The sequence below is a fragment of the Plecotus auritus genome (assembly GCF_963455305.1).
Source record: "Plecotus auritus genome assembly, chromosome: 10".
NCBI classification, from domain to species: Eukaryota; Metazoa; Chordata; class Mammalia; order Chiroptera; family Vespertilionidae; genus Plecotus; species Plecotus auritus.
The window spans coordinates 7003723-7016607 of NC_137785.1; the positions used below are offsets into that span (position 1 = coordinate 7003723).

Consider the following 12885-nt stretch of genomic DNA (forward strand, 5'->3'; position numbering starts at 1 on the left):
GGCTGCACGGGGAGAGATGCCGTACCAAGCCTCAGATCAGGTGCCAGCCACAGGAGTGAAAACGGCATTTCAAACATTTCAGGCCCAGGCGACACCACAAGGAGCACAAGGACCTTCCAACTGAGCCAAGCCGGGACTACAGCATTAAGTCACTAAGCTTTGAGGATGGATTGTTATGCAGTAAAACGCAACTGGAACACCACGGATCATTCATTTGAATGTTCCTTCAATAATTACTGGTAGGTTACCTGCTAAGCTAGAACATTCAACATCATGCTGAAAGTGGTTATGTTGTCCGCCACTTCCCAATCTCATGAATTCCTCCCTCACTCAAGTCCTCCAAATATTTATATTCTAGGAAAGGTAGTTACATTTGTTTAAACACTATGAGTTTAAACCATGGGCCTTGTCCTTATGAAACTAACATAGAATAAGCTAGTAATGGGAGAAATAGGGTTTCCTTCAACCTATATCCTGCAGGGCCAAATTGGGTCTAACAAACAAGAGGGACTCAGTAATGAAAGGACTGAACTGGTGAAATCACCTTGCCACCCAATATACCAATTTCCCCTCCACCTTGTTGAGCCAAAATTCACTCAAGTATCACGTCCTCTGAGAAACCTTACACGCATCGCCATCCACTAAGTCTCTTCCTCCTCTCTCCAGGACTCTTTGGCCCCTGCATCAGTTAGAATTCAGGTGACCTGCAAGTGATGAAACCCCAAACGGACAGTCACTCAAACAGTTCAAGTCTCCCAGGTAACTGATACTGATGTGGGTGATAACAGCATCAGGACCTATACTCCTATCGTGTTCTGCTGCCCTGCTCGGCCTATGCTCCTAAGATCAGTCCCTGGCCCAAGACAGCTGCTCCCACTCTGGCCATCTGGTCTACATTCCAGAGCACAGAGAGGAGGTAAGGAGGGGAGCATATCTCCTCTCTCAGGAACACTTCCTAGAAGCTGCACCTACCACTTGTGTTCCTATATTGGCCAGAATTTAGTTACCACGCCACACCAAATTTCAAGAGGCCTGGGAAAATACCAGAAATCCAGGCAGCCATCTCTATTAGTAAAGAAATGGGAGAATGGACATTGAGGGACAACTGGTTCTGTCTTGCCACAGCAACCTCCCCGCTCCGTTACAGCCCCTATTATCCTGAGACCTTCCCAGGCGCAGGGCCCAGTTCACAGGAGGTTCGCTGGCAGGTTATGGCTCCCCCGACTGCCTGCTTCTCTGTGCCATGCACTGTTACCCACTTGGCACGCATTAACTCATTTAGCCTTCACAACCGGCCCTAGATTGTAGGTATCTCCATTTTACAAAGTACAAAACTAAGCTCAGAGAGACTGGGTAACCTACTCACGGTTACGCAGCTATCAATTGAAAGAACTTGGGGTTTAGACCCAGGCTGTCTGGTTCCAAGGCACCTGCCCTTAACCACCACATACTCCGCCGAAGTCTGTGATACTGAACTGACCAGAGGACTCTGCTGGCCAGCAACACCTCATGGGCCCTCTATTCCATGGCCAGCTGCACTCCCCACAGAAACTCCATGCCCAGTATAAGACTTCCCCGGAGGGAAGGGCAGAGACCAGGCCTGACATGGAGCCCCCCCGCCCCGCCCCCCATGTTAGTGACTAAGACCAGAGGACCAGCTATTTCTGTATCTTTATTTCTCTGTGAAAAGGGAAAAAGAAAGGAATAAAATAAAAACGGCACAGTTGACACACAAAAACCACTGGAGGGGAGGAAGGAAGGAAGGTGGAGAAGTAGACTGGCAGGGGGTCCCTATGACAGCAGCAGGAACCAGTGACCTAGGATGCTCACCTCTCTTCCCCCGAGGAGGGAGTGGCTGCCCCTTCCTCCCAGGGTCGCTGCCCTGTCCCACCTTGTGCTCCCCCAGCTCCTCGGGAGGTGGACAGTAAGAAGTCGGGTTCCCAGGCTGGGGAGAGGAGGAACCGTGCTGGGTTAGGGGCCTGGGGTTAGACCATGCACAGGGAGTGACAGCCAGAGGCCCCCCACTGGCTCCCAAGGAGGGAACTTGGTGGGGTTGTGGACACCAGAGGCCGGTGTTGGCTCCTCTTCCAGCATCAGGCGAGAGACAGAACTGGGGGAATAGGAACAGGAGGGAGTCAGAACCACAGTAAGCCCCCTGCCCACAAGTGCTCCTGCATCTCCCCCTGCCAGGAGCCGCTGCCCCCAGGCCTAGGTGCTTCCTTGCACACCACCCTCCCACTGGGATCCCCAAGTCCTCAAAGCCTTACCACTCAGGGCCTCCTGGGCAAAGTACTTGACGTCCACATCCTGGTCCTGGGTCAGCTTCTCTAGAATGGGCTTGACCTCGCTCTGCAGTGTGCTGGAAGGACAAGGGGGAGGCATGGGAATGGGTGAGCCAGGCAGGGAGGGGGCACAAGGGGGGCAGAGGCCCAGGCAAAAGATGCCCACAAACACAGGCAAACATGGGAATTAAGAAGTCTCTGGGGCCCAGAACAGGCACGGGGTGGTCAGACAGTCTGGGCACGTGGGGCAGAGGGTCACAGAACCCACAAGGCTCTGGGGGTCGGGAGATGGGTGTCCTTCATTTATTTAACCTATGTACTGAGACCTACTAGGGATGAGATGTGAACGGAGGTAAATCCAACACTCTTAACTCTTGCCCAGGAGGAGCTTGGGCCAGGTGGGGGACACAGCCAACTGATAAGGGACAGTGGAGGGGCCAGTGCCCCAAGGGAAGTGCTTGGCCCTCCAGGAGCCCAGGGGAGGCACCGCTCTGCTGTGAGGGCCCGGGGAATCTGTCTGCACTGACAGTCCATCGTGGTGTGAAATAAAGTGCCTTCAGAGAGGCACTAAAGGTGTGAGGTTTGTCCTGGAGCAGATGCAGAGAAAGACACTGGAGAGGCAGGCATTGTGTGTGTCCCCTTTCAGGTGACAACTCCTCTCCTCCCCATATGTTCTCACTGCTATCACCGAGATCTGTTTTCCCTACGGTGAACTTGATATAAATGGAATCGCAGAATACATTTTCTTGAGTCTCACTCAACAAAATGGCGTGAGTCGTGAGAGTCAGCTACGTAGACAAGTACAGCAGGAGTCTCTTTTCATTGCTGAATAATCTTCCTCGTATGAATAAAGAACAATTCGCCCACTGTACTGTTTTTTGTTTCTGTGGTTTTTTTCCCCCCCAATATATTTTCATTGATTTCAGAGAGGAAGGGAGGAGATAGAAACATGAATGATGAGAATCATTGATTGGCTGCCTCCTGCACGCCCCCTACTGGGGATCGAGCCCACAACCCAGGCATGTGCCCTTGACCGGTATCGAACCCGGGACCCTTCAGTCTGCAGGCTGACGTTCTTTCTATCCATGGAGCCAAACTGGCTAGGGCTCGCCACCCACTGTACTACTGATGAGCAGCAACAGGAGTAAAGCTACCACAAATACACTTTCGTTCGAAATAAACACAGAGTGGACGTGCCAGCTCCTAGAGGTGAACCTTCACTAGATTCCACCAATTTTCAAAGACATTGTTCCTATCTACAGCCCGCCTGCAACGCAGGAGACAATGCAGCCCATCTACCAACACCAATGACTCTGAGCTTGTTAAAGCTTAGCCATCCGGGGGTGGGTTTTCATTTGCATTTTCCTGATGGCCTATGATGTTGAGCATCTGCTCTTAAGCTCATTGGCTGTTTGGAGTTTTCTCTCTCTCCCTTTTTTAAAAATATATTTTTATTGATTTCAGAGGGGAAGGAAGAGGGAGAGATAGAAACATCCATGATGAGAGAAAATCATGGATCGGCTGCCTCCTGCAAGTCCACCACTGGGGTTCGAGCCCACAACCTGGGCATGTGCCCTTGACTGGAATCGAACCTGGGACCTTTCAGTTCGCAGGCCGACGCTCTATCCACTGAGTTAAACCAGATAGGGCTGAAGGCCAGTTATTAATGTTTTCTTTTGGAGAGCTATTTAACAAATATGTACCTGTTAAGTCTTGAGAATATTTCCTGACACTTTCTTCTGGATATTTATTATTATTTTAATGTTTTTATTGATTTTAGAGAGAAAGGGGGAGAGAAAGAAATTTTGATGAACATTGATCGCTGCCTCCTACACACTCCTACTGGGGGTTGGGTCTACAAGCTGGGCATCTGGGAATTGAACCAGCGACCTCTTGGTGCATGGGTAGATGCTCAACCACTGAGCAACACCAGCTGGGCAGGTCTTTCTTTTCTTTAACTTTCTGATTCTGATCTGTTCTCTCTAAATTTCTTCCTTTTTAAATCCTCACCCAAGGATATTTTTCCATTGAGTTTTAGAGACTGTGGAAGAGAGAAGGAAAGACAGAGAGAAATATCAATATGAGAGAAGCACGCCAATTGGTTGCCTCCTGCAGGAGCCCTGACCAGGGCCCGGCCCAGGCCTGGGAGGAGCCTGCAGCCGAGATACATGCCCTTGACCAGAATCAAACCTGAGACCCTTTGGTCCGCAGGCAGACGGTCTATCCACTGAGCCAAACTGGCTAGGGCTCAAATTTTTTTATGCCCTCTGCTAGGAGGTTTTTGCCCCGCCACGTGCATACCAAACTGACGCAGCCATCTATGGAGAACACCTGTTTCCTCCCTGAACTGCAGGGACAAGACAGACACACAGGTCTTTTCCTGTGCCCTTGAACCTGAGCCACGGGCTTTTTGAATATTCTGCCAGCACCTCACTTTTCATTACAGCAGTGTCATAGTGAGTCAGCGGTTGAGGGTCAAAAATGAAGATGACCACAACTTGCGCTGCTGGAGTGTAAGGGTCGGTCCAGGCCTCACCTGTTGTCCAGGATGGGCCCTATCTTCTGCAGGGACTTGGCCACGTTGAAGCGGACGTTGGCGACAGGGTCCCCAGCCATCCGCAGCACCGTGGGCAGCATATGCTTGGTGGTGATGTCCTGCCCACAGACTTCAGACAGCACCTGGGGGTCAGTGAGTAGCAGAGAGGTGATTATCCGAAGTTCATGGCTAACTCCCATTTCCTCCTTCCTCTGACGAGGCCACCTCAGTGACCACCAGGACTGAGGGTAAAGCTGAGCAACATGGGGACTCTGAGCCCAGTTACCCACCCTGGGGACAGTTTATTCTCCTGAAGCCCCCATGTCACCTAACACCCTCCTAACACCACTGTCTCCCTGCCCTGGAAACTCTCAGGCCAGGTGTCCCGGACCATCTCCCGTCCTTAGACTTCCCTTCATCCTCTGGGGATGGGCCTTGATTCCTAACCCCCGGGATCCCTTCCTTAGTTCAGTGGTCTCCAAGGTGAGGCATGGATAGAAATTATCTGAACACATAGTTATAATAGCTTTTAAATGCTATCCTTTCATTTCTAGCTACGTGGATGGTTTACTGAAATGGCTAGAAAGGAGCACTTGCTCTGTATAGCATAACGGTTCTGAGCCTTTTGCGTGTACAGCCGGGTTGTTGGCACAGGCTGATGAGTAAGGTACTGTGACCGCCAGCATGAACGCTTTCCAGGTGAGAAAAGCCAGCACTTCGCCGTCGGGTCAGTTTCCCAAGGTCCACTGCTAACGCATAACAGGGCTAGAATTCAAAACTAGGTCCGTTTCTAGAGCCTGCACACTTCCCCCTCCTACCATAAATAAATACACACGCACATCTGTGGGAAAGGAAAGGGTACCAAGAAAGGGTTGGCTATCACTGCTTCAGTGGGCCAAGTCTCCCTTGTCCTGGGGTTCCCACCCCAAGGCCCTGATGGGGGTGGGGAAGCACGTGCAACCTCCGGCCAGCTGTTCCCCAGGGACTCATCCTGCAACCCAGGTCCCCACCTCTTCCCCACTCCCAAGCCAGGTGTCTCCCTTGAGGACCCTCCACCCTCCCTCTCCCAGGTCCACCTGGTTCCCAGGGACGGGCCGGTGGGCAGGTAGGAGTGCTCACATTGATACAGAAGAGTGTGGTCATGCGGTGCAGGTAGTTGGGATCCCCAGACATGGCCAAGACCTTGGGGATGATCGTGGCATGGGCCCATTCCTTCCCGAACTTCTCCACCAGCTTCTTCAGGTTGCTGGTGGCCGCCTCACGGATGGCATAGACTGCAGGAGGGCGAGAGGCAGAGGGCAGGCTTCAGGCAGTGAAGGACTGATGCGGGTAACAGCCACGCTCACTGTTGCCTCCTGAGCAGCCCTTAGGTCTCAGGCTCCAGGGGACCCAATAGCTCCAAGAGGATGAAACAGCTCACTGTGGGCTAAGTGTGGGCTTTGCTTTTCCTGCAGTGCCTCTCAACAGCCCCCAGACACAGGTTCCATTATTGTCCTCGTTTTACAGATGGGCCAATGGACTTCAAGAAGTGATGTGTCCATGCCCGACCGGTGTGACTCAGTGCTTGAGCACTGACCCATGAACCAGGAGGTCATGGTTTGATTCCTGGTCAGGGCACATGCCTGGGCTGCAGGCTTGATCCCCAGTAGGGGGCCCGCAGTAGGCAGCCAATCGATGATTCTCCATCATCATTGCTATTTCTCTCTCTCTATCCCTCTCCCTTCCTCTCTCTGAAACAATAAAAACATATTAAAAACAAAAGAATTTCTGAGCCCAGGCAAAGGATTTAAATACGTAGTACTTGGAATGGTGCCTGATACAAACGTTTATTTTCACCAGTCTTAGTGAGAACAGTGATCAATGCTCACAGTGGCCCTAAACCGCTGGATGAGAAGTTCCCGGTCTCACAGAAGGAGTGTGGTAGGTGACGTGCTTAAGCTTCAAAAGCCAGGAGTGTAAGTCAAACCCAGGGCTGCCTGCTCGGCGGCTCTGGGACTTTCCACTACACCAGACAGCCCCTGGGGATGTGCGATGTCCCCCTCCCACCCTGCACTTCCCCAGGATGCTAAAAAGCAAGGGAACTGGTCCACCTCTGAGGAGCCTCTGATGACGGGAGAGTGACTCCAGCCTCCCACGGCCCACACCGGCCCCAGCCAATCTGCCACCATCTTCCTGGAGCCCCACCCTCCTCCAGCCACTGGAGCTACTCACCGTGATCCACGAGCCAGGCCATGCACAAGGAGTTGAGTTTCTCATCAAAAAACTCCACTCCCTGCAGGAGAAAAGGAGGTAAGGGATGGAGTGAGACTTGGTAGTTTCCAGCAAACCCCCAAGGAACCACCCCCCACCCCCAGACAGCTTCACTGAGGGGCTCCTTTCCCTTCTCTTCCTAATCCAATTCTATTCCTCCCACTCCCCACAGTCCTCACAGCCTTCAGTTTCCGGTCACAGCGCGTCACACAGCACCGGCACCAGAGCCTGGGAACTCCTCCCCCGGGGCAGCGTGCCCGGCCCTGCCACTCACTCACCAGCTGTCCAGCCAGCAGGGGCATGTACTCAATGATGGCCAGCCGCACCCGCCACTTAGCGTCCTCAGCCAGTTCCACGATGGCGGGGAGCAGGGACTGGGACAGCTGCCGGATGCCTATCACCTCGTTCACGCAGTCCAGGTTGGAAATGATGTTCAGCCGCACCTCTGGACACTGAGGAAGGGAAAGGAGGGGTCTGAGGGAATGCACTGTGCATGGCGAGCCAGGACAGGGGGAAAATGCTGAACTACAACTCTGTATGACAAACATCTCCTGAGGACCCACTACTGCCCAGGTCCAGCTCCTGGCCCTGGGGACACATTAAAGGCACATGAAAAGCATGCAACGAGGATTCGATGAAAGCAGCTTTTCAAATCTCAGAATAGCAGCACAAGATATGTTCAGACAGCCCAGCTGGCTTGGCTCAGTGGTTGAGCACCGACCTATGAACCGGGAGGTCATGGTTCACATGCCCGGGTTGCGGGCTCGACCCCCCAGTATGGGGTGTGTAGGAGGTAGCCAGCCGATCAATGATTCTCTCTCACCATTGATGTTTTTATCTGTCCCTCTCCCTTCCTCTGTCTGAAATCAATAAAAACATTTTAAAAATATGTTCAGGTTGAAGGATTTGTAGGAAATCACAATGCAAAAATATGAAACCCTGGAAAAAACAGACATGCTAGCTGGGAGCACTTTGGCACAGGACTTAACCTTTCCGGATATCGACCTGTGACATGGAAACATCCATCTAGCGTCAAAGGTCAGGGGAGGCTATTCAAGTGCCTGCCACAGTGTCTGCTCCACAAAGGGCTTAACATGTGGGGGCTTTTCATGACCATTTCTTTTTTTTTCTTAATACATTTTTACTGATTTCAGAGAGGAGGGAAGAGAGAGAAACACCAAGGATAAGAGAGAATCACTGATTGGCTGCCTCCTGCAAACCCCCTACTGGGGATCAAGCCCGCTATCCAAGCATATGCCCTGAACAGGAATTGAACCATGACCTCCTGGTTCACAGGTCAATGATTAACCACTGAGCCATACCGGCCTGGCTATCATGACCATTTCTATTACTTTTATCCTCTCTGCTAGCCTTTGAGCTCCATAAGGAACATGTCTCAATCATCCTCCTCTCTCCAGTACCTAACATAGTCTCTGGCCCATAGCAGGTCTCCAATACATTTCTGCTGAAAGAATGAACAATGGAATAAAGAAATATTTTTGAACTCCTGTGGTCTACCAATATTATGATCACTGATTTATAATACATATATATACAGATCCCACCTATGTTTCAGAAAGTATGTGAAGCAACTTATAAGAAAAGGCACATAGTCTGGCATATTCCCAAGGACTGGCCCGGTGAAGATCTCTAAGGATCAAAACTGTCTTAGTGTCTGGCCAGTGTGGCTCAGTGGTTGAGCACCAACCCATGCACCAAGAAGTTAGGGGTTCAATTCCCAGTCAGGGCATGTGCCAGGATTGTAGGCTACATCACCCGTACGGGGTGTGCAGGAGGCAGCTGATCAATGTTTCTCTCTCATCGATGTGTCTCTCTCTCTCCCTTTCCCTTTTCCCCTCTAAAAAATAAAAGTATTTAAAAAAATAAAAACGTGTTTTTTAAAAAGTATTACTATTTTTTTGGTACTCTCAATGCCCAGGAAAAGGACGAGCCCAGAGTAAGGGCATGACAGATAACTGCCTAATAAATGGACAAATGACTGCACAGTCCATCAGGGCCAGAAACATTCAACTCATCAGAGATATGGGTGTCTTTTGAGATTCTAGGAGATTCCTGGCTAATCTGGGAAAACAACTGACTCACCGGTCACCTCTGCAAACCCACAAGTTCCAGAGCCTGTCTGGTGCCCTCACCTCATCCTTCAGCTGAGCCAGGAAGAGGGGCAGGAGGTGCTCGATGGTGTTGTCTTTGCCCAGGATGGGAGAGAGGCCCATGATGACTGAGGCCAGGGCCGATTTGACGTGTTGGTTGGCATCTGACACCAGCTCCTGGGAGGGAGAAAGAAGGGACAGCCACGGGGTTAGTGGCCAAGAAACTCCAAATCCTACGAAGCCTGAATGCAGCCTCCTTTCCCCTTGTCACTCTAAAACGGGGGACAGCTCAGGCTACCAGGGGAATTATTTTGCCTACCCTCAGGGTCCCCAATACTTCAAACCCAAGGTGGGCCAGTCCAGAGGGCTGGGAACTCAGTTTGCATCTGGCTGTCTTTAAAGCCCCACCCCCACCCCTTCTTTTTGGTAAGCTCCCGTCGGCTCTATGCCCGTTACCTTGATGCAGGGCAAGATCTGGGTCATGATCACATTCTCCCGACAGTCAGCTGAGAGATTTTCACAGAATTCTGTGGAAGGGGGAGGGAAAAGGGGGAGGTGAGACCTATGTCCTGGTTTTACCTCCAGCACCATGGACACCCACCCACTTGCTGTGTTCTGGTCGCCAGCACCAACCTTTGACCTTGTGGGAGGCTGCGGCCCTCACCTCGGCCTCACAGTCTTTCATCAGGTTCTGGAAGGCGGGGACCAAGTCTGTCTTGGTGATCTCCGGCCCCACGGCTTTCTGGAGCTGCAGGAAGGGAAGGTGGGGCAAAGTGAGAAGGTTTGTGCTCTGGACAAATGAGACCAAAATCAAAGTTAAAGGCAGCAGAACTAGGGACAAGAATACAATTCTTAGAGTCACTGCCAAGTTCTAATCCCTGCACCACTGGGTGACCACGGGCAAATTTCTGAGCCTTTGAGCTGTGGTTTCCTCACTGGTGGGGGAGTCGGGCTGGGTAGGGCAGTGGTCACGTGTGGGTCTGGAGACCAACTGTCTGGCTCAAATTCTTACTCTTACTTATCAACAAGTCACTTTATATCTCAAAAGCAAAATGAAGACCTCAAGGGTATCTACTGCATGGTAGTACAATCTATGTGAAAAAAATAATAAAAGGGACCTCCATACTGCTCAGACAACTTGGGCTGGGTTTCTGTTACTAATCCAAAATATTCTGAGGCTGTAGCAGCTCTCGCTGTTTGACTTATATATATATATATATTTTAAGTACATTTTTATTGATTTTAGAGGGAGAGAGAGAAACGCTGATGAGAACCATCAATGCACGCCCCCCTACTGGGAATGGAGCCTGCAATCCAGGCACGTACCCCGACTTGCAATTGAATCGCCGACCTCTCAGTGGGATGATGCCCAACCAACCGAGAAACACGGGCAAGGGCTTTTTCTTTTTTTAAAGATGAGTTACCAGCAGCACGTTTGTAATTATGGGGGGAAAAGGCATACGGGGCCCTGCCTGTCCCCCAGCACCAGGGTTCTTCTGCAAAGCTAGGTCTTGAAGACCTGGTAGAAAGCAGGGTGATTCGAGACTCAGAAGGGAACAAACAAGTAAAGACCCTGAAGGGCCCAAGGCTACCCTTGTATTGACGTAATGGATACTTACTGAGTGTCTATTGTGTGCCCTGCTCTCACAAAGCTGAGCTTTTATCTAACCCCAGTGTGGACCCATCCAGTAGCCAAGGTACAGAAGGAGCCTCTTCCATAGTGGCGCTGCGGCTCCTGGCAGCCAGTCCCACAGCCATGCTGTGCTAACATTTGCACAGGGAAAACCGACAGCCCTGGCAGAGAGCCTCAGGCTCCGAGTCCTCCCAGCAAACACCAGGGGAAATACTTACAGGAAGAGGGAGACCCAGGGCAGAGGCTCCGAGGGCTCTCTGCGTGGCGTGCCCCTCTCTCCAGCTTTCTCCCTGAAGGGCCCCCCTAGGAGCTGGCCCTGATGGTTCCTGGTGCATTTGCTCTGGCCTCCACGGGCCCTTTGCACTTGCCGCCCTTCCTGTCTCAGCTCTCACCCACTCATGTTCTAGAACCAGCTGTGGCACCACCTCCTCTCCTCGGTTCCCACACCCCACATTCACGTGGGCCCGGCACCTGTGTCATGTGACTATGAAATTCAACTGGACCTTCCCCTTCGGGCTGCCTGCTCCTTGGTGGATGGGCATGTACTGGAGTCACAGATCCTCAGCGCCCAGCAAAGAGCTGGTGCTCGACACTCATTGGTGGGCTCAAAGCAAATGTGGGTCCCGTGGGAAGAGCACTGTCCTGGGGGTCAGAGGTGTGGGATCCTGTCCCTGTTCTGTTTGCCTGCTGGTGTCACTCTGACCAGTCAAGCTGTTGGGCGGTGTGATGAGCTAACCCGTGCCCCTCACCAAGATTCACATGTTGGTATCTTAAACCCCCAGGACCTCAGAATATGAATGTATTTGAAGACAGTCTTTAAAGAGTAAGTTAAAGTACAGTGAGGTCATTAGGGTGGGCTCTACTCCAAAATAACTAGAGTCCTTACAAGAAGGGGAGATTAGGTCACAGACACGCACAGAGGGACGACCACGTGAGGACACAGAAGGAAATGTGTTGGAAGCCGCCCATTGTCCTCGCTAGCAGAGAGGTGTGGACAAGGAGCCCGAAGGCTGGTCAACCTTGAAGCTCTGAAAGGTCAGAGCCTCCACCCACTGTCTAGTTGAGACAATGGTAGCTAAAGCAACTTCCACCTTTTAGTTTTATGTAAATCCTTGCTGATTGGCTATTACTGGAATTTCCTGCCTCAAGGCTATGGGTGTATCCCAAAAACCTGAATAAAAGGGATAGCAAGGCCAGAGCGGGGTAGAGTCCTTCCCCTTGAGTTGGGCTCCCGCCTGGCCCCCAATATTTCCAAATTAATATTTTCTAGTCTCTTTCATTTGCGTGCAAGCCTCCTCCAGAGCCCGAACCCTGAACCACGCGGGTCGTGGGGGGGGGGCGGAGACACTCGAAACTCGCAGCCCAACGTGGGGCACTCGCAGAAATGGCCATCCGCAGCCAAGGAGAGAAATCTCAGAGAAACCACCTGGCTGATGCCTTGACTTCAGAACTGTCGCCTCATGAACTGGGAGGAAACAGAGCACTCAGCATGTGGTGCTTTGTTTTGTTTTGAAACTTTTATTCACCATTTAATTTTTCATTTCTGACCTCATCTTTTTTTTTTAAGTATGTTTTTATTGATTTCAGAGAGGAAGGGAGAGGGAGAGAGAAATAGAAACATCAGTGATGAGAGAGAATTATTGAGTGACTGCCTCCTGCACGCCCCTTACTGGGGATCTAGCCTGCACCCTGGGCATGTGCCCCTTGACTGGAATCGAACCCGGGACCCTTCAGTCCGCAGGCCGACACTATCCACTGAGCCAAACTGGCCAGGGCAGTGTGGTGCTTTGTGATGGAAGCCCCAGCAAACTCATTCAGGCTATGTCATCCCTTTTGTCCAAGGAGAGAAAGTTTGATCAGGTCAGGAATGGGCACGTGCGACCCTTCTCTGCTCCTGGGGCCTCTTTCCCACAGAACCTGACCCTCAGAGCCCTTCTCCACATGGCGCTTCCAGCTGCCATCATCAACCAACCAGGTGGGCATGTGAAGTGAGGTCCAATGGATATCACAGAGTTCCCACAGCTCAAACACCCAGTGATCCCACTGCAATAAAAGAAAACCCAACTCCTATAC

At 51.5% G+C, this 12885-nt stretch overlaps 1 protein-coding gene across 2 annotated transcripts in view; it reads right to left on the reverse strand.

Moving 5' to 3' along the window:
* Window positions 1-1659: 1659 nt before the first annotated feature.
* The window catches only part of PPP2R1A (protein phosphatase 2 scaffold subunit Aalpha), a 29849-nt gene continuing 18623 nt past the window's right edge, over window positions 1660-12885 (reverse strand). For both annotated transcript variants that reach the window (XM_080645742.1, XM_080645743.1), the window contains 9 exons: window positions 9813-9927; window positions 9636-9706; window positions 9222-9356; window positions 7347-7520; window positions 7030-7090; window positions 5938-6092; window positions 4819-4961; window positions 2268-2359; window positions 1660-2110 (listed from right to left, as the gene is read on the reverse strand). In XM_080645742.1, coding sequence (XP_080501868.1) covers window positions 2094-2110; window positions 2268-2359; window positions 4819-4961; window positions 5938-6092; window positions 7030-7090; window positions 7347-7520; window positions 9222-9356; window positions 9636-9706; window positions 9813-9927 — 963 coding nt within the window. In that variant the 3' untranslated portion in view covers window positions 1660-2093. The remainder of the gene's footprint in view (window positions 2111-2267; window positions 2360-4818; window positions 4962-5937; window positions 6093-7029; window positions 7091-7346; window positions 7521-9221; window positions 9357-9635; window positions 9707-9812; window positions 9928-12885) is intronic.